This window comes from Rhinolophus ferrumequinum, chromosome 6 (assembly GCF_004115265.2).
Source record: "Rhinolophus ferrumequinum isolate MPI-CBG mRhiFer1 chromosome 6, mRhiFer1_v1.p, whole genome shotgun sequence".
In the NCBI taxonomy this organism is placed as follows: Eukaryota; Metazoa; Chordata; class Mammalia; order Chiroptera; family Rhinolophidae; genus Rhinolophus; species Rhinolophus ferrumequinum.
In genome coordinates, this window is record NC_046289.1 from 709,896 (window position 1) to 734,675 (window position 24,780).

The 24,780-nt window shown below is 58.4% G+C and overlaps 1 protein-coding gene across 1 annotated transcript in view; it reads left to right on the forward strand.

Annotated features, from left to right (window-relative positions):
* The first annotated feature begins 4,277 nt into the window (after positions 1 to 4,277).
* The window catches only part of AHNAK2 (AHNAK nucleoprotein 2), a 37,856-nt gene continuing 17,353 nt past the window's right edge, over positions 4,278 to 24,780 (forward strand). Inside the window, exons 1-7 of the mRNA XM_033106912.1 lie at positions 4,278 to 4,377; positions 20,435 to 20,493; positions 20,604 to 20,702; positions 21,178 to 21,279; positions 22,159 to 22,300; positions 22,582 to 22,766; positions 22,887 to 24,686. Of these exons, the coding sequence (XP_032962803.1) occupies positions 4,323 to 4,377; positions 20,435 to 20,493; positions 20,604 to 20,702; positions 21,178 to 21,279; positions 22,159 to 22,300; positions 22,582 to 22,766; positions 22,887 to 24,686 (2,442 nt within the window). The 5' untranslated portion in view covers positions 4,278 to 4,322. The remainder of the gene's footprint in view (positions 4,378 to 20,434; positions 20,494 to 20,603; positions 20,703 to 21,177; positions 21,280 to 22,158; positions 22,301 to 22,581; positions 22,767 to 22,886; positions 24,687 to 24,780) is intronic.

Consider the following 24,780-nt stretch of genomic DNA (forward strand, 5'->3'; position numbering starts at 1 on the left):
CCTTCCAAGGTAAAAGGGACCTTACAGACGTGATTGTATTAAGGCTCTTGAAATAAGAAGATGGTCCTAGGATATGCTGTGGAGCCCAGTGTCATCACAAGGGCCCAGCCCTGGCTGCAGGAGGAGTCGGGGCAGCCCAAGTGACTGACAGGTGGCCTCTGGCTCCTTGGGCCAGCATCTGGGCAGACTAGGCATGACATGGGGCACCAGCCGAGGGCCAGGCCTCCAGGAGGGTGGGCAGAGCAGGCAGCTGTTCAAGGTTAAAAGGTTTCAGATGGGGGGACTGGCCGGAGGGGCAGGTCCTCATTAAAGTGGGGGTGCAAGTCATGACTCCCCAAGGGGCCACGGAGGGGGTGGGTACGGTGTGGCTCTCCCAGGCACCTCTCAGGAGGGACGCCTCGGTCATCCTTGAGCCCCAGCCCTGCTGAATAGGGAGAGGACAGCTTGTCTGCCGCCCCTGAGTCAAGCCTCCTGTCCTAGCGTCAGGAGACAGGAGCTGCCTCCCTCCAGAGCCCCTCAGTGTCCCTGATGAGTGATTGTGAGGGATCCCTCGCCCCCGGAAGCACTAGGTGTCCTGCTTCTCTGGCGTCCTCACCCCACTCCTTGGGGTGAGTCGAGGAGCGCGCCTGTCCCCAGGCTGGGAGTGGGCACTCAGCTTGGGGGAGAGTGAAGCAGGGGCCAGCATCCCTAGAGCCTCCTGACCACCTCTGTGCAAAGGGCCTGGTGGGAGGACAGATGGCAGCTGAGGACATGCAGGAGCCCCGTCCACCGTGTTGTGCCCTCTACCTGGGCTGAGCCAGGGCAGGGATGATGGCAGCAAGAGCTAGTTTTGCTTATGCTGCTCTCTGCTTCAAGGAGCTATCAATCACTGATGCCCTAGGCGTTCCTGGGGCAGCCGGCCACGGGGGCAGGGAGGGGAAGTCGGGGGGTGTTCTGAGGAGGAGCTGAGCCTGCCAACATGTGGCTGGCAGCCCCTGCTCCTCACCCAGTCCCCACCAGTGCCCTGCACTGCAGTACCGGTACCCATCCTTGGGAAACTGTGGGCAAGCCTGGGACCCCAGCCAGGGCCAGGGCTGGGTGTGGCACCCGGTGCCCCTGGTTTCGTGGTCCCAGGGAGGACGTGGAGCCTGTGTGAGTCAACGGGAGAGAGTACTGCTGAACCACCGCAGGCCCCCGCCCCGTGGGGCGGTACTTGGGGATGTGTGTATGCAGCCCCTTGTATGCAGCAGGGATGGCCATAAGTCCGGCCCTTGTCTCCATGCCTCTGCAGGGCACAGCAACTTCTGAGTCATGTCCAGCTACTGTGGCCTTCACAGTGGGGCATCTATCCCCAGAGCGGGGACATCAGGATAGGGCTGGAGCTGGGCATGATGACAGGAGCTCCTGGCAGCATAGGGCTCTGCGGCAGTGTCACTGCCAGGCTTCGGATGGGGTAGGGACAGTCGGGGGTGGCACAGACAGGCTTCCTAGGTCTCACCCAGGCAGCTTTCTCCCGTCTGGCCCTGTGATCTAGGGCCAGGCTGGGACTTCTGAGGCACAGGCAGGCAAAACAAGGGATGGGGAGGGAGGAGGAATCCGGCAGAAGTTGGCAGGTACCAGTCTGGCGGGCCCTGGGTGGGGGAGGTGGCAAGGGCCAATTTGTGGGCAGTCTCCCTCTGCATCCTACAGCCGGCCATCTGTGGGTTACACTGCCTGGGGGGCCAGGCCCTCCCAGAGATGAAATGGGGCCCGTGGGGGTGAGCGCAACAGGTGATGCTAGCCTTCTGCCTCAGAGCAGGAGGCGAGGAGAAGGGGCAGCCCCTGAGTTGGGGGGTCCCTGCCCACCCCCATCCTGGGGCCCAACTCTCCAGCTTCAGAATAGGCAAGGCTCCTGCAGGACAGTGTGAGCCAGCCTAGCCCTCACCAAGGCCGAGGGCAGAAGTGCCCCCGGGAGGGTCCCTGCCCCAGCCTCCCCCAGGACCTGGCGGCACCACTTAAGTGCACAGGGGCCAGCAGTGTATGGCTCTGCTCCTCTCTCAGTGGCCATGTGAAATCCCCTCCTCCTGGCCTCTGCTTGGGTGGGGCAGCCCCCCAGCCACCCTCCCAGGACTCCATCTTCCCCCTCCCCAGAGCTGAGGGGAGCCCCCTGTGCATTGTGCCTGACAATTAGGATATGTCACATTGTCACATGGAGTGAGGCCACTTCATTTTGATGGGGCCCAGGGTCCACGCGGCTTTGCCAAGGTCCCACGCCTATTGGGGCAGGGGGACACAGAGCTGGGTCTGTGTCTGAAGGTCTCTGATTGCACCAGTCTGCCCCTTGTTCCCAGACCACCACAGCCAGACGGGCAGGCTGAAACCCCTGACAGACTCACACAGACGGTGGACACACCCAGGGACATAGACAGCTCTCCCCGCCCCCACTCCGGGTGCCCACAAGGGACTGGCCCTCATATGGGCAGAGCAGAGCAGGTCTCCAGGGAGGCAGGTGGAAGCAGGGTCTCTGGCCCCAGGTCCTGCTGTCCAGCCTGAGAAAGACACCAGGGCAGGAGAGGTGAGACCCACTTGAAGGACAGGGCTGTGCACCGTCATGCCATGGGTTAGAGACACAGGAGGCTGCCAGCGCCTCTTCCCGGCAGTGTTGTGAGTGCCTGTCTGACCTGCTGCTGGAAGGCTGCCCGGCCAGGCCCACTAACGGGAACTGCCGAGCATGAGTCATCCAGCGACAGCTCACCTGGGCCCTGCTGGCTGTGTGCATCCCCGGGAGCCCCGGGCGGTGTGCACCCGTGTGTGCACATGTGCATGTGTGTGTGTCCTCAGCCTGCTGTGCATATCCTGGCACATGGGCCCGAGGGGGTGCACGTGTGTGTGTGTGCCTGTCTCTGAGTGCATGGGACATGTCCAAGTAGATCTGTGTCTGTGTGTCTGGGTGGCCCTCCTGTTGCAGCCTGGCGTTCAGGTAAAGGTGTGTGTCTCCCTTCATCCGTCTCTGCACCATTCCCGGGCAGCCCCGGGACTGGCCCTCCTTGGCAGTGTCTGTGCCCTCCTGGGTGTGTTCTGGCCCAGGCTCCCCACCCCAGTGCCCTTACGCCAGCCTGAGCCTCGGCTAACTGCCTACTTCCACAGAAAGGGAACTCTCTGGGGGCCTCCCCACTCCCTGCCCACTCCCCCAGCCCTGCCACCCTCTGGACAACCCCCAAGCTAGAGCCCAGGGTGGCCCCCAACCGTCCAGCTCCAGCTCTCACCAAGTCCCCTCTGCCCGCTTCTGGAACATCCTGGGACCGGCCAACTCGCTCCTCCCGTGGTTGCCCTGGTCTACGCCCCCTACTCTTGCAGGGCTCCTGACTTCAGCAGTGCCCCCAGGCACACCCCCAGCTGCCTGGTGGTCTCTCCTCAGCTCCCAGTGCCCAGTCTTGCTGCCTCCTGCCCCAGGCCCCACTGGGCCTAACTTTCAGCGGGTGAATCAGCCTCGGCTCTCTCACGCCCGTCCTCTGCACACGCAAGACTCGGTTGTCTCTGCCCCTCTGTTCCCTCTCTCACGAGGTCCTAACTTCGACTGTAAGCCAGGAGCCTTCCAGGCCCGCTCCCCGTCCTCCCACCCCTACGGCTGCACCTTGCTACTCCGCAGAGCACAGCTCCAGATCGGGAGGCTCCAGGGCAGGGTCAGATCATAATCCACAGCCTCTTTCCGTACTGCCCCTCCCCCAAGGGCGCCCCGCATCCACTTTGTGACTAAAATGTCTGTCTCCGGCTTGGGAGGTAAGACTGCGGCGCGCGGATCGACTCCGGGAGCCTCCGCACACCAACTGGACACCCCTCCTGGGGAGGGGTCCAAAGTCAACTCTGGACCGGAAATGCGGGGCCGGGGGCACGGGGCGGGGCCAAGTTAGGGGCGGGGCGGGCCTGCCGCGGGCACCCGGCGTGGGGCGGGGGTCGGACTAGAGGAAAGTACGTGGGCGGGCCTCAGGGGGCGTGGCGTAAGGGGCGTGGCCTGGTTATGGCGGGGAAATTGCCTGGTGGAGGCGGGTCTTGGGCAGGGCCTGGCCGTCTGGGGGCGGGATCAAGAGTACTGCAACCAATGGGCTGAATGAGGCCGGCGGCACCGCCCATTCTCGCCCCGCAGTGGCGGAGCGCGTGCTGGGCGGGCCGGGGCGGGGTCCCAACAGTGGCTGGGTCGCTGGGCGCCGGCTCCGGCCGCAGTCCGAGGCCGGCTGTCAGCGGTAGCGCAGGCCGGCTGAGGTTTACCGCGGCGCCCGCCCGCTCGCCGGGTCCCGGTGCGCAGGGGCCGGACCCACGACTGGACGCGACGGGCCGCCGCCGGCCCGCACCGCCCCGCCGCCGCGATGTGCGACTGCTTCCACATGGTTCTGCCCACCTGGCCTGGAACCCCCGGCAGCGGTGCGCCTCCTCCAAGCCTGCAGCCTGCTCCCCCGGGTCGGGTGGGCGGCGCAGGGGCGCGCGCAGAACGGGTCTGGGGCGCGCAGTGCGAGCTGAGCTGCGGAGCTGGCCGGGGTGGGGGTGCCTGGGGGGCCGGCCTGTGGTCTCGCGCGCGTCTCTGCGCCTCGGTGGCTGCTGGGTTCTCTGCCTCCCTACTCCTGCGTCTCGCCTTTTACCTGTTCCTGTCTTTCTGCCTTCCACCCCTCTCCGTCGCTCACTTTGTCTCTCCGGGTCGCTGATTCATCACTACCACTCTGTCGCTCCGCGCCTTTCTCTGTTACTCACTGTCCCTGCCTCTCCCTCTCTGTCATTGTCCCCCTGCTGTAATCCTCTGGAAAGTTGTCCTGTCCCTAGAAGCGGCAGCTTGGGGAGGGCAGCATGTGTGGGTGGGGCAAGCTAGCCGAGGGTCGCCAGTCCTGCCCTCTGACATGTTTTAGGAGAGAGGAGTTAGAGATACTGGGCTTGGTCCAGGACTGTTAGGCTGGGTGGGGTATGGTCCATGGTGTGGCTACTGTATGGCTGGGTCACTGGATAGGTGGGGGCTTTGGCAGGACTAGACCTGAGGTCTGGGGCTTGGTGAGGGGCTTGAGTGGGGTCAGAGCTCAGGCCACAGGGTCCCCAGTGCTGGGCAAGGGAAGGTGGGTGTTGCCCGTGGGGCAGTACCCCTCTCTGTGCACCTCTGGCCACAGAATGGGAACCAGGTGCTCTGTGTGTCGCATCTGTGTGTCTGGCACTGGGCCTGGTGCCAGGGCCTGGTCATCTCAGCATATTGGAGGGCAGGGTGGGGCAGGACAGGGGCAGTCCTTCCAGCTGCAGGTCAGTAATGCGACAGCCTGGCCACACCCAGGCCACCTGGCCAGCTGCCTGCAAGGGGCTGGGGCCTAGCTGCATTGGCGCAGTCTGGACCCCACTCCTTGGGGAAAACAGATCGATGATGATAATGGCGCTACTGATGCAGAGGGGGTGGGGTGCCCCTCATCCTGAGCGTGCCCCAGTGGCTACAGCAGGAGCCACCATCGCCTCTACTGTGGCCCATTTGTCTGGTCAGCATTGAGGCCCAGCTGACCTACTGTTTGGCCCCCACTTCCCCAGATGGGAGCCCAAGGCACCCTGATTCTTCCTGGACAGCCAGCAGGAGAATGAGGGCCAGTGTGGGTTGGTGGGCCCCCAGCGCCCCCTCCCCAACTGTGCTGGTCCTGGCCCACATCACTGGGGCTCCTGGGGATGGTGGCACATCACAGGGAGAGGAGATGGGGCCGAAGGACACGGATTGTTGCTCTGCCTCCAGCTCCCATGCTGGCCTCTTCTTCATTCACAGGCTGCCCAGAGACCCCCCCCCCCCAGGCTTCAGGGTGTAGGGTCCATCTCACCCACCCTCCAGCCTCGCAGAGGCTCTTGTTGGGCACCCCTCCCCAGCTGAGGCCCTTATTCTCCGCTTGGACTTCGTGGTTCCCCGGCCTCCTTGTGTCCAGCCTATAGCACCATCTACTCTTAGAGAAGAAGCTCAGGGTCTCTCCTGGGGCATTGGTAGGAGACCTGCTGGATCAGAGCAGGGGCTGGTGCAACATACAGATTCCCAGCCACTTTTGCATGAGGCAGGGAACATGCGTTCCTGATAAGTACCCTGAAGATTTATTTGGTCCAAGCCTTTTCCAGCCACAACTCCTTCCTAGCAGGCCAGGAGGGGCTTCCCACCCTTGTCCTTCTGCCCAGTCCAAACCTGCCCGCCTGTGCCCGCCATGTCAGGTCCTCTGAAGACCCCTCCCAGAGCCTGTCTGCACCTCTACCCGAGGCCTTGGGGAGACAGACTCTCCCGCCTAGCCTCCATGCAGAGGCTGCGCCCTGGTGGCTGCGCTGGGAACATACCAGGCACCCACCCAGCCTCACTGCACCTGGCCCGCTGGAGCACCCCTCACTCCGAATGGCCCTCCCAGGTGACCCTTCCTTGTTCCTATGTGGGAGAGGAGCTCCACCTGGGTGCACCGCCCCAATGCAGGGCACCAGCCACTTCATCCCATGATGGGCACCAGCTGTCACACCTCTTCCTATCCCAGGGCCCGATGGTTCCTTCCAGAGGCAGTGCAGGGTCCTGGGCAGCTAGCCTCCTGACTCCTCCCGGCCTGAGCCCCTGCCTTACACCTGCAAGCTCCTGGCTTGGCCTGAGACCACCCCATCCCCACTTGGAGAAGCCCCCGCTGGGGGGCGGGTGCCTGCCACCCATCCATCCATCTGTGTGTTCCAAGGGCCCTGGGACTTGAGAGATCATACATCAGGGAGCAGGGGCTCCCCACTGTTCATTCACCAAAGGTGAGTCAAGTGTGGCTTCCACCATCAGTTCAGCCCAGGTACATGGAGGAGTCAGGGAGGGATATGTCCCCTGGGAGGGACAGCAGCACATACAAGAGGCCTGGAGGGAGGCAGCTGGTGAGCAGCAAGGGGAGTAACAGGGTGGGTCCGGGGTGGGGTCGGAATTAAGAATGGAGAAGGGCAGTGGCCAGGCTATTAGGAGGGAGAGCTGTGGTTTGAGGGCACCAGGGAGCTCCAAAGGGATTTAGGGAAATTCCTGTGGGAAGAGAGGAGGCTGAATGAGAAGATCTGGGGGCTGAGAGTAGGAGGTAGGGTGAGCCCAGAGGGGCACGGTGTGGACAGGGAGCCTGAGCTGGACACAGCGAGACCTGGAGGCACTCCCTGACCCCATCCCCACGCCAAGGGCAGCTGCCCATCTTGGCCACGGGTCTGGTCAGAGCCCTCAGGGGCTTCTCTGCCATGCCCCACACACCCCTGCTTCGACCTCCAGGTTTCCTTGTTTTTCTTTTTTTGGAAGCCACAGGCACTGGGAGCCAAAGTTCCACCTCATTGGGATGAATATTTAATAGACGCACTTTCGAAAATGGAAAAATGGAGCTGGGCCCAGGAGGCCTGAGGGGCTGGCACGGGTGGGAGGTGGGGATCCCTGCGTCTGTACCTCCCCCTGCAACTGGCCACTGGTTCCTGCCCTGCAGGGAGTCAGGGAGACCCTGCTGACCCAGTGTGCGTATGTGAGGGGTGGCCTTGGGCCCCTCTCCAGAGAGCTTTTTGGACGGGACCCAGGCAGGCATGTTCTGCCCAGGCGTGATGACAGAACTGTGAGCAGAGCTGCTGATTCCCCAGCAGCCAGCAGAGGCAGGCTGGCGGCGGCCTCCTGGGCCAGGCGGAAGTCCTGGGAACCATCCTCAAGCCACACTCCTGCCTGGACACGGCGCCAGGTGTGGGTGTACACTGCTGAAAGTACAGCTGAGGCTCAGAAAGGAGTGGGCCTGGGACAGGAACCTGGTCGGGTCCTCATCTGGGCGGAGTGGGGTGCACAGGCTGGCTCAGGCCCACTGCCTGCTGGAGGGGCTGCCCAAGCACTGGCAGCTGGGTGGGCCGGAGGCTCTGCCCGCTCAGCCAGATCATGGCCCCTTTTGGGCTCACCCTCGCTGGCCACCTGCCCGAACATGGGCTCTGGGAGCTCTGCCCCTCCTACCGCCCCTGATCCCCTGATGCGCTTGCTCCCCACAGCTGCCAGCCTGGCTGGACCCTCGGGGGTAGGAGGGATGGCCTCCCAGGGCACCTGGCTGTGGGACTCCTGAGGGCGGGGGGAAGATGGCTTTCTGGGGCATCTGGCTGTGGGACTCTCAAGGGCAGCCCCCTTCCTGTCAGGCCTTACTCCTGGGTGGTGCTAGCACCCGAGGGCTCCTCGTGACACATCCCTCGAGAATGCCAGCTCAAACCTGGCCCTCTTGCCAGCTGATTGACTATCAGCTGCCCCTGGTCCTGCCCTGCCCCAGCCGGCAGCCAAGTTCCCATGGTGACTCCAGGCGGGGGCCTGGGTTCCAGGCAGCTTTGAGCTACAACTGCCTGGGCAGCGGGCACTGCAGGCACGTGCTGGACAGCTCGGGTCTCAGGACCCCTGGTGCCACAGCTTAGCACATGCCCGGTGACTGCCCCTTCAGCTGGTCCAGCACCTGCTGCCCCCTGGGCCTGGCCACCTGGAGCCAGGGGTCAGGCAGGTGGGGTCCCTGGGAGCTAAGCAAGTGGGAAGGGCCTTGCTCGGAACTATTCCCTGCTGCTGGTTCCCTGCTGGAACCAGCCCAGGGCAAGCTGTGACAGGCTCTTGCCCCTACAGCATGACAGTGGTCCTGACCCAGAGCAAAGTGCTCCCAGTCAGTCTGCCTGTGCACCTGCCATTACCCAGCTCCTGGCAGTGCGGGCAACACAGGTACACCAGCGCAGGGCTGTTGGCGCTGGCCGCCTGTGGGGAGAGTCCAGGGTCTGAGCTGGGAGGATGCTCCAGGCAGAACAAGTGGCATGTGCTTGTGCCTGCAGTTGGGAGAGGGCATGTGGGGGGCGCAGAGCACGGGGGTGTGGGGCGTGGCGTGGCTGGAAGAGAGGTCCCCTGACTGCTTGAGGTGGGGGCCCCACCAAGGCAATCCAAGTGGTACCGGCCAGGAGGCATGGGGGCAGTGGGGTTCAGGGATGGGGGCGTGGCTTCACTGGTTTGGGCACCCAAGCTCAGGAAAGAGGAGGTGTGGTGACCCTCTGTGCCAGCATCTTGCCCCTCCTTCTAGCTCGGCTCTGCCTCTGGGACCTGCTGAGTCAGCCAGCCAGGCCCTGCCCTGGCGGGGCGGTGACCGTCTGCTGGGATGTCAGGCAGTAAACAAAGAGTTCCCAGGTGAGAACTGCCTGGATAGTGGGAGTGGGTGAAGTCACTGGCCAGCGAGCCTGGCCAGCTTCCTGTCTCACTGCAAGTAGAGTCGTTTGTGACCGTTAGGTTTTTAGGGCTAGGGGAGGCCAGAAGGGATCTGGGTTCCCTCCCTCCTTCCAGGGCACACTTGTGGCGTACCCCAGGGCCTCTTACCCTGTTTGCTCACCAGTGGCCCCTGCCTGGGCTGGCTGGAGCTTTCTACCTGGGAGGCCTCTGAGTAGCCAGGGGCCCTTCCCTTGCTGTCACCCCCGATGGCTACTCCTTGCTTCTTGTGTCCAGGTGGGGGCCCAGCCCCCAGCAGCTCTTTTCAGTGCCTGCTGTCCTCAGCTGCCCCAGAAGCCCCCAGCTCTGCAGCTACCATTGATGACCCTGGCCTGTGGGGGACAGGGGTGTGGGTGCGGAGCGTCCCGTCACTGCCCCCCTTGGGCTGGGCCTAACCCCTCACTGCCCTCAAACCCCAGGATGCGCCCCTCAGGTGTGCCAGCCTGCTTAGACCTGCGTGTGGGGTGCAGGTGTTTACAGCCAGCTGGGCCCCACCCCACAGGGCCGTGGGGTGCAGGGTGGGGTGGCCCTGGGACCCAGCAGATTTGCAGATAGCACAGCCTGTGCAGTCCTGCCAGGGCCTGCAGGGCTTGGAGCTGGGAGGGTTTTAGGAGCCAGAATCGAACCCCTCACCCCCTTCACCCCCTCACACCCTCGCGCCTGGGGGACACTGAGTCCTGGGGGCTGGCGGGGAGTTGACAGCAGGTAGAAGACCAGGCAGTAGGATCTCTGGGGGAGCCGGGGACTTGGGGGTGTGTTCCTCTGCCACCAATTATGTGCAGGTACCTTGGGGGGGGCGGTGAAAATGCTGGTTCCAGGACCCCCACAGCCGGCTTTGTGCTGTGGGGGCTGCTGAGTTTCGGCTGAGAGGTGTGGCCTGCGTCATGCTGCCCTCAAGAGGCACAGGGAGGTGGCCGGTGGCCAAGGCCACTTCGCCCAAGGTCAAGTGGGTGGGCTCGGTCCAGCCCTGCTCTGGCCTTGGTGGTCTTGGCTGTGGAACAGGCTGGCTATGCCCTGGACAGAGGTCTCAGCAGAGCCTGAGGGTCCCTGTTGCCCCGAGATCCCCCGTGGAGCAGGGATCTGTGCCCATGTGAGGTCCCTCTCAGAAGGGCAGCCACAGAGAAATTGAGGCAGAGAGCCTGTGCACAGCCTGCCTGGAGGGTCCTGTCTGATATCTGAGTGTGTCTACCTGTCTGTCCACACAGCAGGACCAGGCTGGACTGGACTGGACCGGACCAGGCTGGGCCAGGCGGGTGGTGGTGACTCAGACATCCCCGTGCTGGGCGGGGTTTCCTCCCCAAGTCAGCTGCTCGGGCTGGGGGGGTACTCTGGGGGAGGGGTGGGGTCCCAGCTCAGGCCAGTAAGGAGGCCCACTCCCTCTGGTGGGGCTCTGGGCCAGCCTGGGAGGAAGCCTGAGGGCGGGGCAACAGAGGGAGGGACCTGGGAGGGCAGCTGCTGAGCCACGGCCCTCACTTCTGGGCAAGCAGGCGGGACGTCGGCCCCGGTAAGTGGCAGCAGCTGTCCTCTGTACCCACCCTGCACCCTTGCCCCCAACCCCTTCCCGGGTTCAGCCTTGGGCACCTGCCACCTCACCACTTAGCAGGCCTGTGGGGGCGGGGTGGGGGCTCAGGGCGGGGCACACAGCCGAGCTGGGCATCTCCCCGCCGCTCCGGCCTGCCCCAGCCCAGCCTCCAGCTTATGTGGGAGGGCAGGCTTGTCAGTTCAGCAGCACCATCTCAGTCCCAGGACTGGACCAGGCAGGTCCCAAGGCTGAACCAGGTAGCCTGGAGGGGGGTCCTCAGATGATGGTCCCCGTCTTTGTTTGGTGCGCCGGGACCCTGGGGGGTAATGGGGGGCAGTTCAAACAAGGCTGCTTATCTGCAGGTGCCAGGTGGGCTGTTGGCCACCCCAGCAGGCAGCGCTGTGCTGGGTGTCAGGGGTGCTGGTTCCATCTGGGTGGACAGGATCTTGGGGCCGCTCCTTTCAGCTGCCAGACCCTTTGGAGTTGGTGGGCTGGCATGTCCGCCCTGTGCCTCAGTTTCCCCAGGGACTGAAGGAGGTGCGTTGGGCCCACCTGCTGCCCCTCCCAGCACCTGTGCCCTCAGGCTGGGCAGGGCTCACCCCTTTCCAGGAGGGCTGCCTGCTCCTTCCCTTCCCCCCATCTGCCCCTGCACAAGCACTCATTATGCACCACTTTGTACTGGGCTCTGAGTGCACGGTGAGCAAGGTGTTCTGGGGATCAGAGACCAGGCGGTGGCCAGAAGCAATAGCGGGGTGGCCAAGTGGGTCTGTGAGCTGGTGGAGGAAACATGTGCGGAGTGCAGAGGCCGGGGCGAGGTGGGGGGGCAGGAAGCCTGGGTGTGGAGCTGCGAGGGGCTGGGGCGCAGGCTGCAGCAGTGAGGCTGAATAGGCTGCTGGGGGTGCTGGGCCGGGCTTGGAGGAGCTCCTCTGAGGCCAAACTGACTGACGGACTGACCGACGGCAGCACCAGGGAGCTTTGGAGGGGTGCTGCAGGAGACAGTGCCCCCAAAACCTCCTGGTTGCAGCTGGGACGGCAGTGGGAGTGCCTGCTTGGTGGGTGAGGAGCGCTGGGCCCCAGGCCTAGGGGACCAAGGCTGACTCCCACCTTCCTGGAGCCTAGGAGGCACAGCAGAGCCTGGCCAGCCTCCCCATGCCAAAGTTATCTTGAGAAATGTCTGGGAGGGGTGGGCAGGCCCTTAGGCACTGCCTGCTGTTGCTTCTGAAAGTCTGAAGGTCTCATGACTTATCAGCCCAGCCTGGCACTTTCCTCATGAATTTCCAGGATGGGGTGACACCCAAGTGTCCGTGTGTGCCCATGTGGGCGCTGGGCTCTAAGCCCGGGGGCTCCACTCCCACGGCTGCCTGGCCAACTGTGCACTCATGTTTCGGGGAGGGGGTCCCAGGCCCAGACATACCCCATGGACACACACGAACACGTACGTTGAGGGTGGACTTCTCCAGCCACCATCTAGGGTCCCCTTTGCAGCTCTCTTCCCTGCCAGTGACATGTTCCCCAGTGCCACCATTGCACTGGTGACATGCAAACTTGCCCCCTACACCTGGCCCCACCTGAAGGCCCGCCCCACCTGGGCCCCAGGGGCAGCCAGTTTGGATGCAAACTTGGGCTTTGCTTAAGCAAAATTGCCCCACCCACGGGTGGCCCTACTCTGGGACCCCCCCCAAGAACTCCCACTTGGCTGGTGCTGCTGGGAGCATCCCCAACTTGGTCCAGAGCTCTGTGGGCAACTCATCCTGGACATAGCCACCTGTCTGCATCCCCTCCACCTGGTCCCCCAGCAGGCCTCCAATGGTCCTTGGCCCCGCCCCCTCCAGACTCTTCCTGGAGGCCCCACCCCAGAGGACTGCAGTCCCTGGACTACAGCTTTGCAGGGCGCCCAAATCCCCCAGGCCCTCCTCCCCCTAGCGTTGAAGGCCTGACTAGGTGCTATCTGAGGCAGAGGAAGGGTAGGGATGGGCTGGATGGACCTGCAGCCTGGCCAGGGGCCTGGGCCTTGGTTGGGCCCTGAGCCAGGAGGAGTGGGGCAGGACACTTGGGAAGGCACAAGTGCCAGCAGCCGGACCTGCTGGGCCTGGCTCAGTCACCTCCACATCCTCCTCTATAAAGTGGGGCTTGGTGACCTTATTATTATTAGTCATTACCTGAGGTGGCTGCTGGGGCTGGGCTGTGTACAGAGCCTGTCTGCGGGGCCACCCGTGTGGGGTGGGGGCCCTGGGCCAGCTCAAACAGGCTGACGGGACAGCTCCCCTGCATTAGGGACTGAGGAGCGGCCCCCTCAGGACCTGGGGACTGGCAGCACGGTGCTCTGGGGGGGCCTGGTGTTCCTCCGCCCTCCACAGGGCACGGGTTGGAGGCTGGCAGAGCTGTCAGCTGCCTTGCCCCATGATAGGCAGGATTTCCTCCTTCCTGTTTGTGCATCCCTAGATGAAGCTGGGCTTCTGCCTTAAGGGGCACAAAGGAACCCAGAGCTTGAAACTACAGCTGGCAATGTCCCAGCAGTGTGGCCTGCCCCAGCCCTCTCTTCTTCCCCACGGGTAGAGGGCCCTGCATGGGGCTGGCTGCAGTGGGGCTGGCTGGGCCTTCCCATCACAGGTTCCCAGGCAGGGTATGCCCTGGCCTCCCAGCTGTCAGCACTGTCCTCACCAGCCCGTGATGCCCAGAAGACTCCTCTGGAGCATATTTGGGGGTGCAGCTTCTCAGGGACTGGGACCCTGCCCGACTTCAGGGGTCTTCCATTGTGGTGCCCCCAGCACACTGCACCCTGCTCACTAGCCTGGTGCAGTCCCTGCCTGGGTCCCAGAGCCTTTCCCTTTTCGATGCTGCACCTCGGGAACATGCCTGCCTGCCCAAGAGGGCGGTCACTGGCCCTTGTTTTGTTGTCTGACTCAGAGACAAGGCTATGAAGGCTGGAGGAGGTGGGGGCTGGGTTTCTGGGTGGGCTGGGAGCTTCCAGACTGCCCCCATCCCTTGGCCCCAGGCAGGCAGGGACCCTCAACTACCCCAGCCAGGTGAGGGGCAGGCAGAGCAGGGCATGTCCAGTCCTTGCTCCACCCCTTCTGGCTGGGCCATCTTGGGCAAGGGACTTATCCTCTTGCAGCCTCAGTTTCCTCATTGCTTACCCACAGCGCACCCACTTTGGGGATCGGAGGTGAGGGTCTGGATAGAACTGGAAGGGAAACCAAGGCCAGAGAGAGTGAGGTTAGCTGGTGGCTTCGGAATAGGAAGCAGGCTTCGTGTGGAACGGGCTCCAGTCTCCACCACTCTCTCCTGCAGGGCAGGAATCAGGGGCGGGGTCGGAGGCTCACTCCCTGCTCCCCTGTGCAGCCCCTCCGTTCTTCTGGATGGGCAGAGCAGCCCTCTGACATCCATGGGGAAATCAAGGCTCCAAGAGGGGACATGCTTGCTGAGGGTCACACAGCAAATTGGCCAGAGAGTAGGAGCCCAGCTGCACTTCTCCAGAACTGGCTTTCCTGCGTTGGCTGCATGGGGACAGGGACATGTCCAGGCCCTGTGCAGAATGCCCACCCACTAGGTCACCAGCAGTACATGTTCCAGAGCTGGTATGAGATCTGCGCAGTTTCTGGGAATATTAGTACAATTTGGGGGAGGGTGGGGCCTGGAGTGTGTGTGTGTGTGTGTGTGTGTGTTTGTGTGTGTGTGTGTGTGTGTGTGTGTGTGGTGGTGGTTTAAATAAGTGCTTGATTGTTGAGTCACCACAGAACTATTTCAATTGTCTGTTTCTCTCCTGCAGGGTTGGCAGGGTGTTTCTCTAGGAAAACATCCAATTCGTCTAAATTTTCAGATTTATTGGTATAAAGTTTGTAATTTCTTCACTTCAAGTTTATGTAGAATTTAACTTTTTTTTTTTTCTTGAAAAAGGGTACAAATCTTAAGTGTGTAGCTTGCGGCGTTTTCCCAAGGTGGGCACTCTCGTGTAACCAGTCCCAGGCTCGAGAAGCCCACCCTGCCAGCCTCCCCCAGGGCTCCTGACTAGTGAGCAGGATTGTGCGGGACTGTGAGCTGCACTCAGAGTGGTTGTTGGAGATCCTGCACCACCAGGCACTTTATGTCAAGGTCATGTTCAAGGACTTGGTCACGTTGCATGCGCAGGTGGTTCATTCGTCGGCCTCACCATGTAGTATTCCACTGGACAAAGCCCCCCCCCCCCCCCCGCCAGCTGCATTGTTTTTCATTCTCCTGTTGATGGACACTGGAGCCTTTCTTGTTTCTGGGCACTGCAGTAGTTAGTGCCCGGTGGACATTTATGTGCCCACCTTTTTGGGGCATGTACTTCTGCATTTGTGTGGGCCGTGCAGTCAGGTGTGGAGCTGCAGGGCTCAGCCAGACGTGGGCAGATACTGCCAGGCTGTTTTCCAGAGTGACGGTTCCAGTTTGGCTCAGCCGGCAGCACCGTGTGGATGCCCTTCCTGTGGGAGTGGACTGGTGCCTGCTGTGGTGTCATTGGCACTAACCTGATGACTAAAGGTGCTAACTGCCTCTGCAGGTGCTAACTGGCCCGCTGGATGTCTTCTTCCCAGGGGTGGGTTGTCCATCTTTTTCTTTGCTGTGCGGGAATTCTTGGTGCCCTCAGGGTAGGAGGCCTTTTTCTGGTCAGTGGGTTGCAAGTCTCTGCCGGGTCCAGGGCTCGACTTCACTCCCTCAGTGGAGTCCCTTACGAACAGAAGCTCTTCATTTTAACATCGAACAACACTTTATCAGTCATTTCTCTTCAGGCTAGCTTTTTGTGTCCTTGTTAAGAATTGTTTCCCTGCCCCCAGACTCATTTCCACTCATCTTCTGGAAGCTTGATTGTTATATCATCCACATTGCTCTATAATCCACATGAAATTAATATTTTCTGTGGCTGATGGAAGAGTCAAGATTAACCTTTCTCCATATGGACATCCAGTGGACCCAGCAGCAGTTATGTAAAGACCTTCCACCTCCCACGGCTTGGTGTCTGGATGAATCTGCTTCTGGAGCCTTTGTTCTGTTCTGTTGGTTTTAGTTTGCATTTCCTGATGACTAGCAATGTTGACCATCTTTTCTTGTGTTTATTGGTACATCTTTTGAGATGCTTCTGTTTGAATCTTTTGCCCATTTTTTTTTTTAGATATTTTTTTTTATTGGGGAAGGGGAACAGGACTTTATTGGGGAACAGTGTGTAATTCCAGGATCTTTTTCCAAATCAAGTTGTTGTCCTTTCAATCTTAGTTGTGGAGGGTGCCGTTCAGCTTCAAGTTGTTGTCCTTTCAGTCTTAGTTGTGGAGGGCGCAGCTCAGCTCCAGGTCCAGTTGCCGTTGCCGTTGCTAGTTACAGGGGGCGCAGCCCACCATCCCTTGCAGGAGTCGAGCTGGCAACTTTGTGGTTGAGAGGACGCACTCCAACCAACTGAGCCATCTGGGAGCTCAGCGGCAGCTCAGCTCAAAGTGCCGTGTTCAATCTTAGTTGCAGGGGGTGCTGTCCACCATCCCTTGCGGGGCTCAAGGAATCGAACTCGCAACCTTGTGGTTGAGAGCCCACTGGCCCATGTGGGAATCGAACCGGCAGCCTTCAGAGTTAGGAGCATGGAGCTCCAACCGCCTGAGCCACTGGGCCGGCCCTCTTTTGCCCATTTTTAATTGAGCTTTTTGTCTTTCGTTATCCAGTGGTAGTAGTTGTTCTGGGTGCAAGTTCTTTGTCAGATGATATGTTGCCTTATGAATGTCTTTCAAGATCAGGAGTGTTTAATTATGATGAAATATAATTTATCCAACTTTCTTTTATGTATTCTAAGAAAACTTTGCCTTCCCCAAGGTGGCAAAGAACTTCTCCTATGTTTTCTTCTCATTCTCTAGTTTTAGGTTTCACATCTAGCTCTGTGATTCATTTTGAGTTAATTTTTATGTGTGATGTGAGGTAAGGGTCCAGGATTTTTCCCCCCACAAATAAATATCCAGTTATCCCAGCACCATTGTTGAAAAGACTGTAATTTACCTGTTGAAATAACTTGGCTGCTTTTTCAAAAATCCATTGACAACACAAAGTGTGAGACTCCTATGGATTTTATCACGCTCACTCATCTTTCTGTTTATAACATACTGTCTTGATTCCACTGGGGGTCAAAGAAAATGCACAATATGATTTAAATTATTTTAAATTTATTGAGCCTTTTTTTTAAAAAATGTGTTTTTCTAGGACCCATCAGCTCCAGGTCAAGTAGTTGTTTCAATCTAGTTGTGGAGGCGCAGCTCACAGTGGCCCATGTGGGGATCGAACCGGCACCTTGTTGTTAAGAGCACCGCGCTCTAACCAACTGAGCTAACCGGCCGCCCCTGTTCGGGCATTTTTCAATATCCCAGCACATAGTCTATCCTGGTGAAGGCCCCATGTGCACTTAAAGTAATGTGTATTCAGCTGTTGTCAGGTAGAGGGATCTTTAAGTATCTCATTGGCTGATGGGTGAGTGTTCTCACCTGTTCTGTTTTGTGAAGCTGCGGGTTACTGAGAGGGTTGTTAAATCTCCTGCTGGAATTGTGGATTTGTCTACTTGTCCTTTCAGTGTCACCAGTGTTCACTTCAGTGTCCCTAAGCTCTGTTAGCAGGTTTACACACACTTAGGTTTGTGTTGGAGGAGGTCATCGAGAGCTGGACCCGGGTACTCAGTCCCGTCACCACCTCCCCCATCCTTGGAATATCTGCCCTCCCCACCGGCCCCACCAAGGGAGCCATTTTCAAGGCCAGCCTGGAGCAAGCAATGTGCTGTTGAGACTCTCTGGGCGGGATCTGGGACTGAGCTCAGTGGAGGCCTCCGCGTAAACTTGAAGATTCGGGTGGGTGGTGGGGAGATGGACTGGTTCTTGCAGTTGCACAGACCTGCCTGTCATGTAAGTTCCCTTGCTAATGAAGCCTGCCACCTACAAGTCTGGAATGACCTGCTCTTTCCTCAGTCTCTCCTTGCATTTCCTGTAATTGGGGCTTATTTCATTTATACCTGGGAAGCTCCCAAGGTTGCAAACTAACAGTTTATTATGGTGTTGTTTTTTTTTTATAAATTATCCCCTATTTATCATTATGAAATATTATGATTAGTTTTTGCATGCTGTATATTTTTCTTTGCTTCCACTTTTAAACTATATATATTTATAGTCCAATTCTTGTGCATAGCACATAGTTAGGTCTTGCACTTTCATCTCGTCTGACAATCTCTACCTTTTGATTGGCACTTTGAGCCCCACTGTGCTGAATGGAATTGCACATACGGTTGGCTTAGATCCTACCGTCTTGCTAATTGCTTTCCATTTTATCCCATCTATCTTTGCTCCTCTTTCTCTCTTTCTTACCTTGTTTTAGGATTAATTAAATATATTTGCATATGTAATCACTCAGTAGTATAATTATATATACATTACATATATTTGTATATAATGTATTTTCAGGATCCCGTTTTATTTCCCCTCCTGGCTTATTAGCTGTGCATCTGCTTGTAGTGGTTGCTTTATGATGTGTACTGTGTGCTTCGTCCTCATGACAGCACACCGTCAGACGTCACCCTGCTGCCTGTAAAACGTGAGAACGTCACAGCAGTAACTTCCCTCCATCATCCCCAACCCCGTTCTTCACACTGTAGTTGTCACATGCTTTACGTCTGTGTATGAGAAATTCGACACCTATTGTTTTTGTCTTATGCAGTCAGTTACCTGTGTTTTTAAGCTCTACTGGAGTATAATTTACATACCATAACCCCACCCACTGTAAACGTGCAATTCGAACATTTTCAGTAACCTGCAGAGCGGCACAGCCAGTCCCCGCACACTTCCATCCTCCTCAGATTCTCCCGCGCCTGTTCACGGTCAGTGCCACTCCCACTCCTCACCCCAAGCAGTGTTTACCGGACTCTGGTAAAATGTAGAGACTGTCATCCAGTACACCTCCTTTTCCTCCCCGCTGTTTGCTATTGCTGTCACATGCATACTGCATTTCTGTATCTTACAGTCCCAACAACATGGCATGAGAGTTCTTGCTTTATGCGAGGAGCTGACAGACTCTGGCCTGTGTGCTAAGCCCGGCCGGCTGCTGGTTTTGTGGATAAGATTGCACTAGATGCAGTCAGGCTCGCTCATTTGCCTGCTGTCCACAGCCACACCCGAGCCACAGCCCTGGGGGTGCAATGCACAAACGTGCCATAGCACCCGTGGGGCTGAAACACTTGCTGGCCGGCCTTTGACAAGACGAGTCTGCTGACCCCTGCTTTATAAAACCTCTTGTCTTTTAAAAAGAAGTTAAGGGATGGAATGAGGAAAAAGAAATGTCTATAGCATATTTTATATTTGCCCACATAGTTACCATTTTCTTCATTCTTTGTTTTTTCCCTGTGCATTTGAGTTAGTATCTGGTGTCAGTTCCTTTTCTTTAGCATTTCTTGTGAGGCAGATCAGCTAGCAATGGATTCCCCGAGTTTCTTTATTTGCAAATGTTTTTATTTTTGCCTTTATTTTTGAAGGATATTTTGCTAGATAGAGAATTCTTGGCTCACGTTTCCTTTCAACAATTTGAATACGTCATTCTGTTTTCTTCTGGCTTCTATGTTGTCAGATGTTAATTGTACTGCTCTGCCCTTATATGTGGTGGGTTGTTTTTCACTTGTTGCTTTCAACGTTTTTCTCTTTCTCGCAGTCATTTTGACTGTGATGTGTGTAGGTCTGGATCTCTTTGTGTTTGTCCTGTTTGGAATTTGTTGAGCTTCTTGGATCTGTAGATTGTTTTCAGTCATTATTTCTTCAAACATTTTTCTGCCTCTTTCTCTCTCTCCTTTCCTTCTGAGACATCAACCACACACAGCATTGCTATTCTTAATGTTGGCCCACAGATCTCCGATGCTCTGTCACTTTTCTTCAATCTTTTTCTCTGTTCTTCAAATAGGCTAATTTCTATTAATCTACAAGATTTTCAATTCTTTCTTCTGGCACCTCAGTGCCACTGTTGAATCCCTGTAGTAAAATTTCACCTCTGGAACTGCCACTTGTATTTTTTGTAATTTCTGTTTCTTTACAACAGTTTCCTTTCATTAATCCATTATATTTTCCACTGATTCCTTAAACATGGTTTCCTTCAGTTTTTTGAACATGTTTATAATAGTTGCTCTGAGGTCTGTGCTAAATGTAGCCTCTGTGGACATTCAGAAAGTTTCCATCCACTGCTTTGCTCCTTGACACAGCACACACTCTCCTGCTTCTGTGCCAACCATGGCATTTTTGTTGTGTGTTGGACGTTCTATGTTATACATTGTAGCAGCTTGGGTTCTGATTCCCCTCAGGGTTTGGATTATTGCTTTGTTGGTGTGTTTGTTTAGTAACTTTCTTGGACTAAATCTGTGGAACCTGTCACTTTGTCTGGGCTCCTCCCCATCCGGGCTCACTACCTTCTGACCTGATGTCACAGCCTCCCCAGGCCAGTGGCTGTGGATCCTCCTCTCATGCCTGCATGTGCTCTAAGACCCAGCGTTCAGAACGGGATGACAGCATTTCTATGGTGCACATGCTCCTCTGGTCCCCACCTGCAGGCCCCCCCCCCCCGGGTCTACCATCTGGCCCATGCCCAGACCCCACTCCTGGTTCAGCATCTGGTTCACCCCCAGACCCCACCCCGGTCCACTGTCTGGTCCACCTTCAGGCCCCACCCGGGGTCTACCCGCCTGCATGGCTCCGCTGACTCAGCCTCTCTCTCAGCAGTGTCTGGCCGGCAGCTGCAGCCTGAAGACCCAGACGCAGAAACCGAGGAGGACCATTCTGTGAGTGAGGACTGTGGGGGCCCTTGCCCACCTCATGCCTCCCCCATCCTCTCCTGGGCCTGGGCAGAGCCTGAGTGGCTGAGGGTAACCTGATTCTCTCCTCCTGCAAGGTGACCGAAGGGCCCGTGGATGAGATCATTCGGCCACGGCCGCAGGGGTCTTCACCTGTCTACGAATGTGTGACTGAGGGTCCCGGCTTTGAACTCCTGGTAAGCCTGCTGGACAGAGACCCACAGGCTGAGGGAAGACCAAGGTGTGGGGCCACAGGCAGCCACGTCTCCTCCTGCATCGCCCTGTGTGCACAACTCACATGCTTGTCTGTTCAGCCACGCCCCTGCCCTGCTGCCCACTCAGCCATCCTCTCTGACTCCTCTGCCCCCGCCCAGGACCCTCCCTTCAGCTGGCCAAAACACAACCAAGATGGCGCACGTGTGTGTGCAGTGTGTGCATGTGGGGAGCAGACCTCACGGTCCTGCATGTGGTGGGGCATGGGAGGTGTGTGCACGTGCCGCCTCTGGAGAGAAGATGCAGATAGGGTCCCCACAGCTCAGGAGCTGGGCTCCCTCTGCATGCAGCTGTGCTCTTGGAGTTCTCAACCTTTGAGCTGAGGCCCCTGGCCCCCCCAAGACCTTCCCATCCCCTGGGCTGGGGCAGGTAGGTAACCCTCAATGTCTGTGGTTATAGGAAGACACGTCAGACAGGCAAGGCTCTTCAGGGAGACGGAGATCCTGGTGGAAGCGGGGTTCAGGGGACTCACGGACATTTTCCAGGATGAGTCATCCAGAGGTGGGTATGGTGGGAATTGGGGGCCAGGGAGGTGGACCCCTTCACCTTCACCAGGGCCCCAGCCAGGGGGTTGGAGGCCAGAGCAAAGAGAGAGGAACAGGGAGGCTGGCAGAGTGCCACTGTGCCCTGTGGAATGGCATGCCCATCCCTTGTCAGGCCTGAGGGTGGCAGAGGCTCTAGAAGACTGGCCCAGGCTTCTGCCAAGACCCTATGTGCCCATGATGAAGACGCCTGGCCAGAGAGCTGGACTCCTTCACAAGGCCCCAGCCAGGGGACCTAGGAGCACAGACCTGTGTTCTCAGCTCTGCATGGGCACGGCCGCTGCCTGTGGTGTACGGGCCACAGAAGGTGGTAGCGAGGCGGACACTGCCTCCTGAGGCAGACTGTCCTGGCATTGGCAGTCCCGGCACTTCTACGGCTCCACCAGCCCCCAAGGCACCATCATGTCTGAAGTCAGGCCAGCTGCATTGTTGGTTGTATTTCCCTCAGCATTTATGATGTTCCATGGTTTGAGCAATAGCTGCATTGTTTGCAATGAAGCTTGGAGCTTGTAAAGAATGAACGAGGAGCAATGGAGGAAGACTCTGACCGTTGCCAAGTCCTGCTGTGGACAGGCTGCCCCTGAGTCCTGCCAAGTAGGGGTGGGGACAAGAGGAGGCTACTCCCACCGGAGGTGGCTGCAGCTGGCTTCTTGCAAAGCTTGGACACAGCAACCCAGGCCATCCTGGCTGGGGGCCCTGACCTTGCCTGCTGTCACCTGGATGACGGGCAGGCTGTGGGCTTCCTGTCCTCAGGGCGGTAGCGCCCCCAGGACTGACGCCCATGGTAGGACAGGTATGCTCACCATGGACCTGATGTGCTTCTGCTCCGTCCACGCAGGAGGCGACAGATGTGACGCTGAAGACCGAGGTGGAGGCTGGAGCAAGTGGTTACAGTGTCACGGGTGGTGGGGACCAGGGCATCTTTGTGAAGCACGTTTTGAAGGACTCTTCAGCTGCCAAGCTCTTCAGCCTGAGAGAAGGTGCCATGGCCGCCCCATCCCTGGAGTCCCCATGGTCCCCTGAGGATGGGAGGGACCGGGAGGGGGCCGGGCCACACCTGGAGCTCAGGATAATCACCTGTCATGCTGGGTTTTCCCACCTGTGAAACAGGTGGGCTCCTTCCCACCCAGGGCTGAGGGGAGGGAAGGGCTGGGCAGCATGGCAGGCATCCTTCCCTTCCATGCACCCCTGTAGAGCCCTCCGTCCCAGCAGCCATGAGATGGGGGAACTAAGGCCTGAACCCCACTCTGTCTTTGTCCAGGAGATCAGCTGCTGAGTGCAACCATATTCTTCGACGACATTAAATATGAAGATGCTCTGAAAATCCTTCAGTACTCAGAGCCGTACAAGGTTCAGTTCAAAGTCAGACGGAAAGTTCCCACCAGAGTAGATGTGGACAGGGATGCGCGTGGAGCTCAGCAGGCCCCAAAGCCGACTGAGAAGCAGGTGAGGCAGCTGGCTGCGGCCGAGGCTGGCATGTGCCCCACCCAACCCCCTCTTCCCCTAAGCCCAGGGCCACAGACTTTGTGGAATGGCACCAACAAGTTCACTGTCCTCGTGTTTCAGGGAAAGGACATCACTGATGGGGGCACAGCCACACCCACGAAGACGATGGAAAGCAATGGGGACCAGGAGAGACTCATCGCCAAGGCCAGGGATGGCAGAGGGAGGAGGCCCCAAAAGGACAGGCTCTCCTGGCCCAAATTTCAAGCCATAAAGAGCAAGGGTGGGCGAGGGCCCCGGAGGTCACACAGTTCCTCGGAGGCTTACGAGCGGGGGAAGGTGCCTGCTGTGGGCCCCACAAGCTCAGACACTGAGGCCGAGTTTCCACCAGACGAGCAGGAACAGGAGGCAGGGACAGGCAGCCAGCGCAGGAGCAGGTTCCTGAACCTGAAGTTCAAAGTGGGCTCAGGGAAGGGCCCATCGCTGGCAGGGCAGCCAGGCACAGGGTCCCAAAGTGAGGCCGTCCATTCCAGAGTGCTGGAGGAAGCGGGGTCCTGGGATGCCACCCAAGAAGCTACCTGGGCTGCCACACATGGCACAAAGGACGACAGGACAGCAGAGGCGCAACAGGGGACACCTGCTCTGAGTGTACAGTGGCCCACAGAGCCTGCCCTCTCCTACGAAGCAGACTTGGGGGGTGGGTCCGACATGGCAGCCAGACCCCAGAGGAAGACAACGGAGAGGCAAGTCCAGGAGGAGACAGTGACCCAAGGGAAACCCAGGGCAGGCCGAGTCCCCAAACAGGGCAGAGGATGCACTAAGGTGGGAATAAAAGTGCTGGACATGGAAACCGCCACATTGCCTCTGCAAGACAGGACAGGTGAAGGCCACACACAGGGCCACCAAGCAGACGTCCAGATCCAAATACTCAATTTGAAAACACCCAAGTTTGGATTTTCCAAACAAAAAGTGCTGGGGACAGAAGGAAGCATGGCAGTGCTAGAGCAGGGCCCGAGGCAGGGGAGGTCAGCCACCAAGATCGTGACAAAGGGTGACAAGAGCCCAGACACAAACAAGGACCGAGACCTTGCAGTTCGTCGGCCCAAACGGGATAAAGGGAGAGCAGAGAGATCTCTGGCAACAATGAAAGGAGGAGACACAATAGGTTGGGACCAGAACGTGGAAGGAAAGGAAGAAAAGATGAAAATACTAAAGTTCAAATTGCCGTCACTTGGATGGTCCCAAGGAAAGGATGCAAAGTCAGTCACAGAAACACAGAAAAGAGAAATAGAAAGGGAAAATCAGAGACACACATTTCTCAAGGAAGTAAATTTGGAGTTGGATTTAGAGAGTAGTGATGAAGATGAAGGAAAAGAACAGAGAGTACCATCAAAAATAAAAGAAGAACAGGAGACCGAAAAAGGGAAAGAAAGTGAAATCTCCCCGGGAGACAAGGAGATGGCCTCACGCGACAGCAAGTTCAAAATGCCCAAGTTCAAGATGCCCTCCTTCGGCGGATCGGCACCAAGCAAGGATTTGGGAACATCCGTGGACGTGCCTGTGCCCAAGATCACAGGGGAGGCGACACTGCCCTGCCTGAGTGGCGAGATACAAGCCCCAGAGGGCAGCGTGCAACACCCATCTGCTGAAATTGAGCTCCCTGAGGCCGAGGGCGAGGTGAGGCTGGGCAAGCTGAAGGGCAAGGCAGAAGGGGCCAGGTTCAAGGGCCACATGCCCACGGTTCAGATGCCCAGCCTCAAGATGCCCAAGGTGGACATCAAGGGCCCCCAGGTGGACATCACGACGCCCAAACTGGACCTGAAGGGTGCCAAAGGCGAGGTGGCAGCCCCCGACATGGGGGTGTCGCTGCCCAGCGTGGAGGTGGACATCCAGGCACCGGGCGCCAAGCTGGAGGGCGACATGGCCCTAGGAGAAAAGGAGATGGCCGCCAGAGACAGCAAGTTCAAAATGCCCAAGTTCAAGATGCCCAAAGGAGACTTCAAGGGCCCCCAAGTGG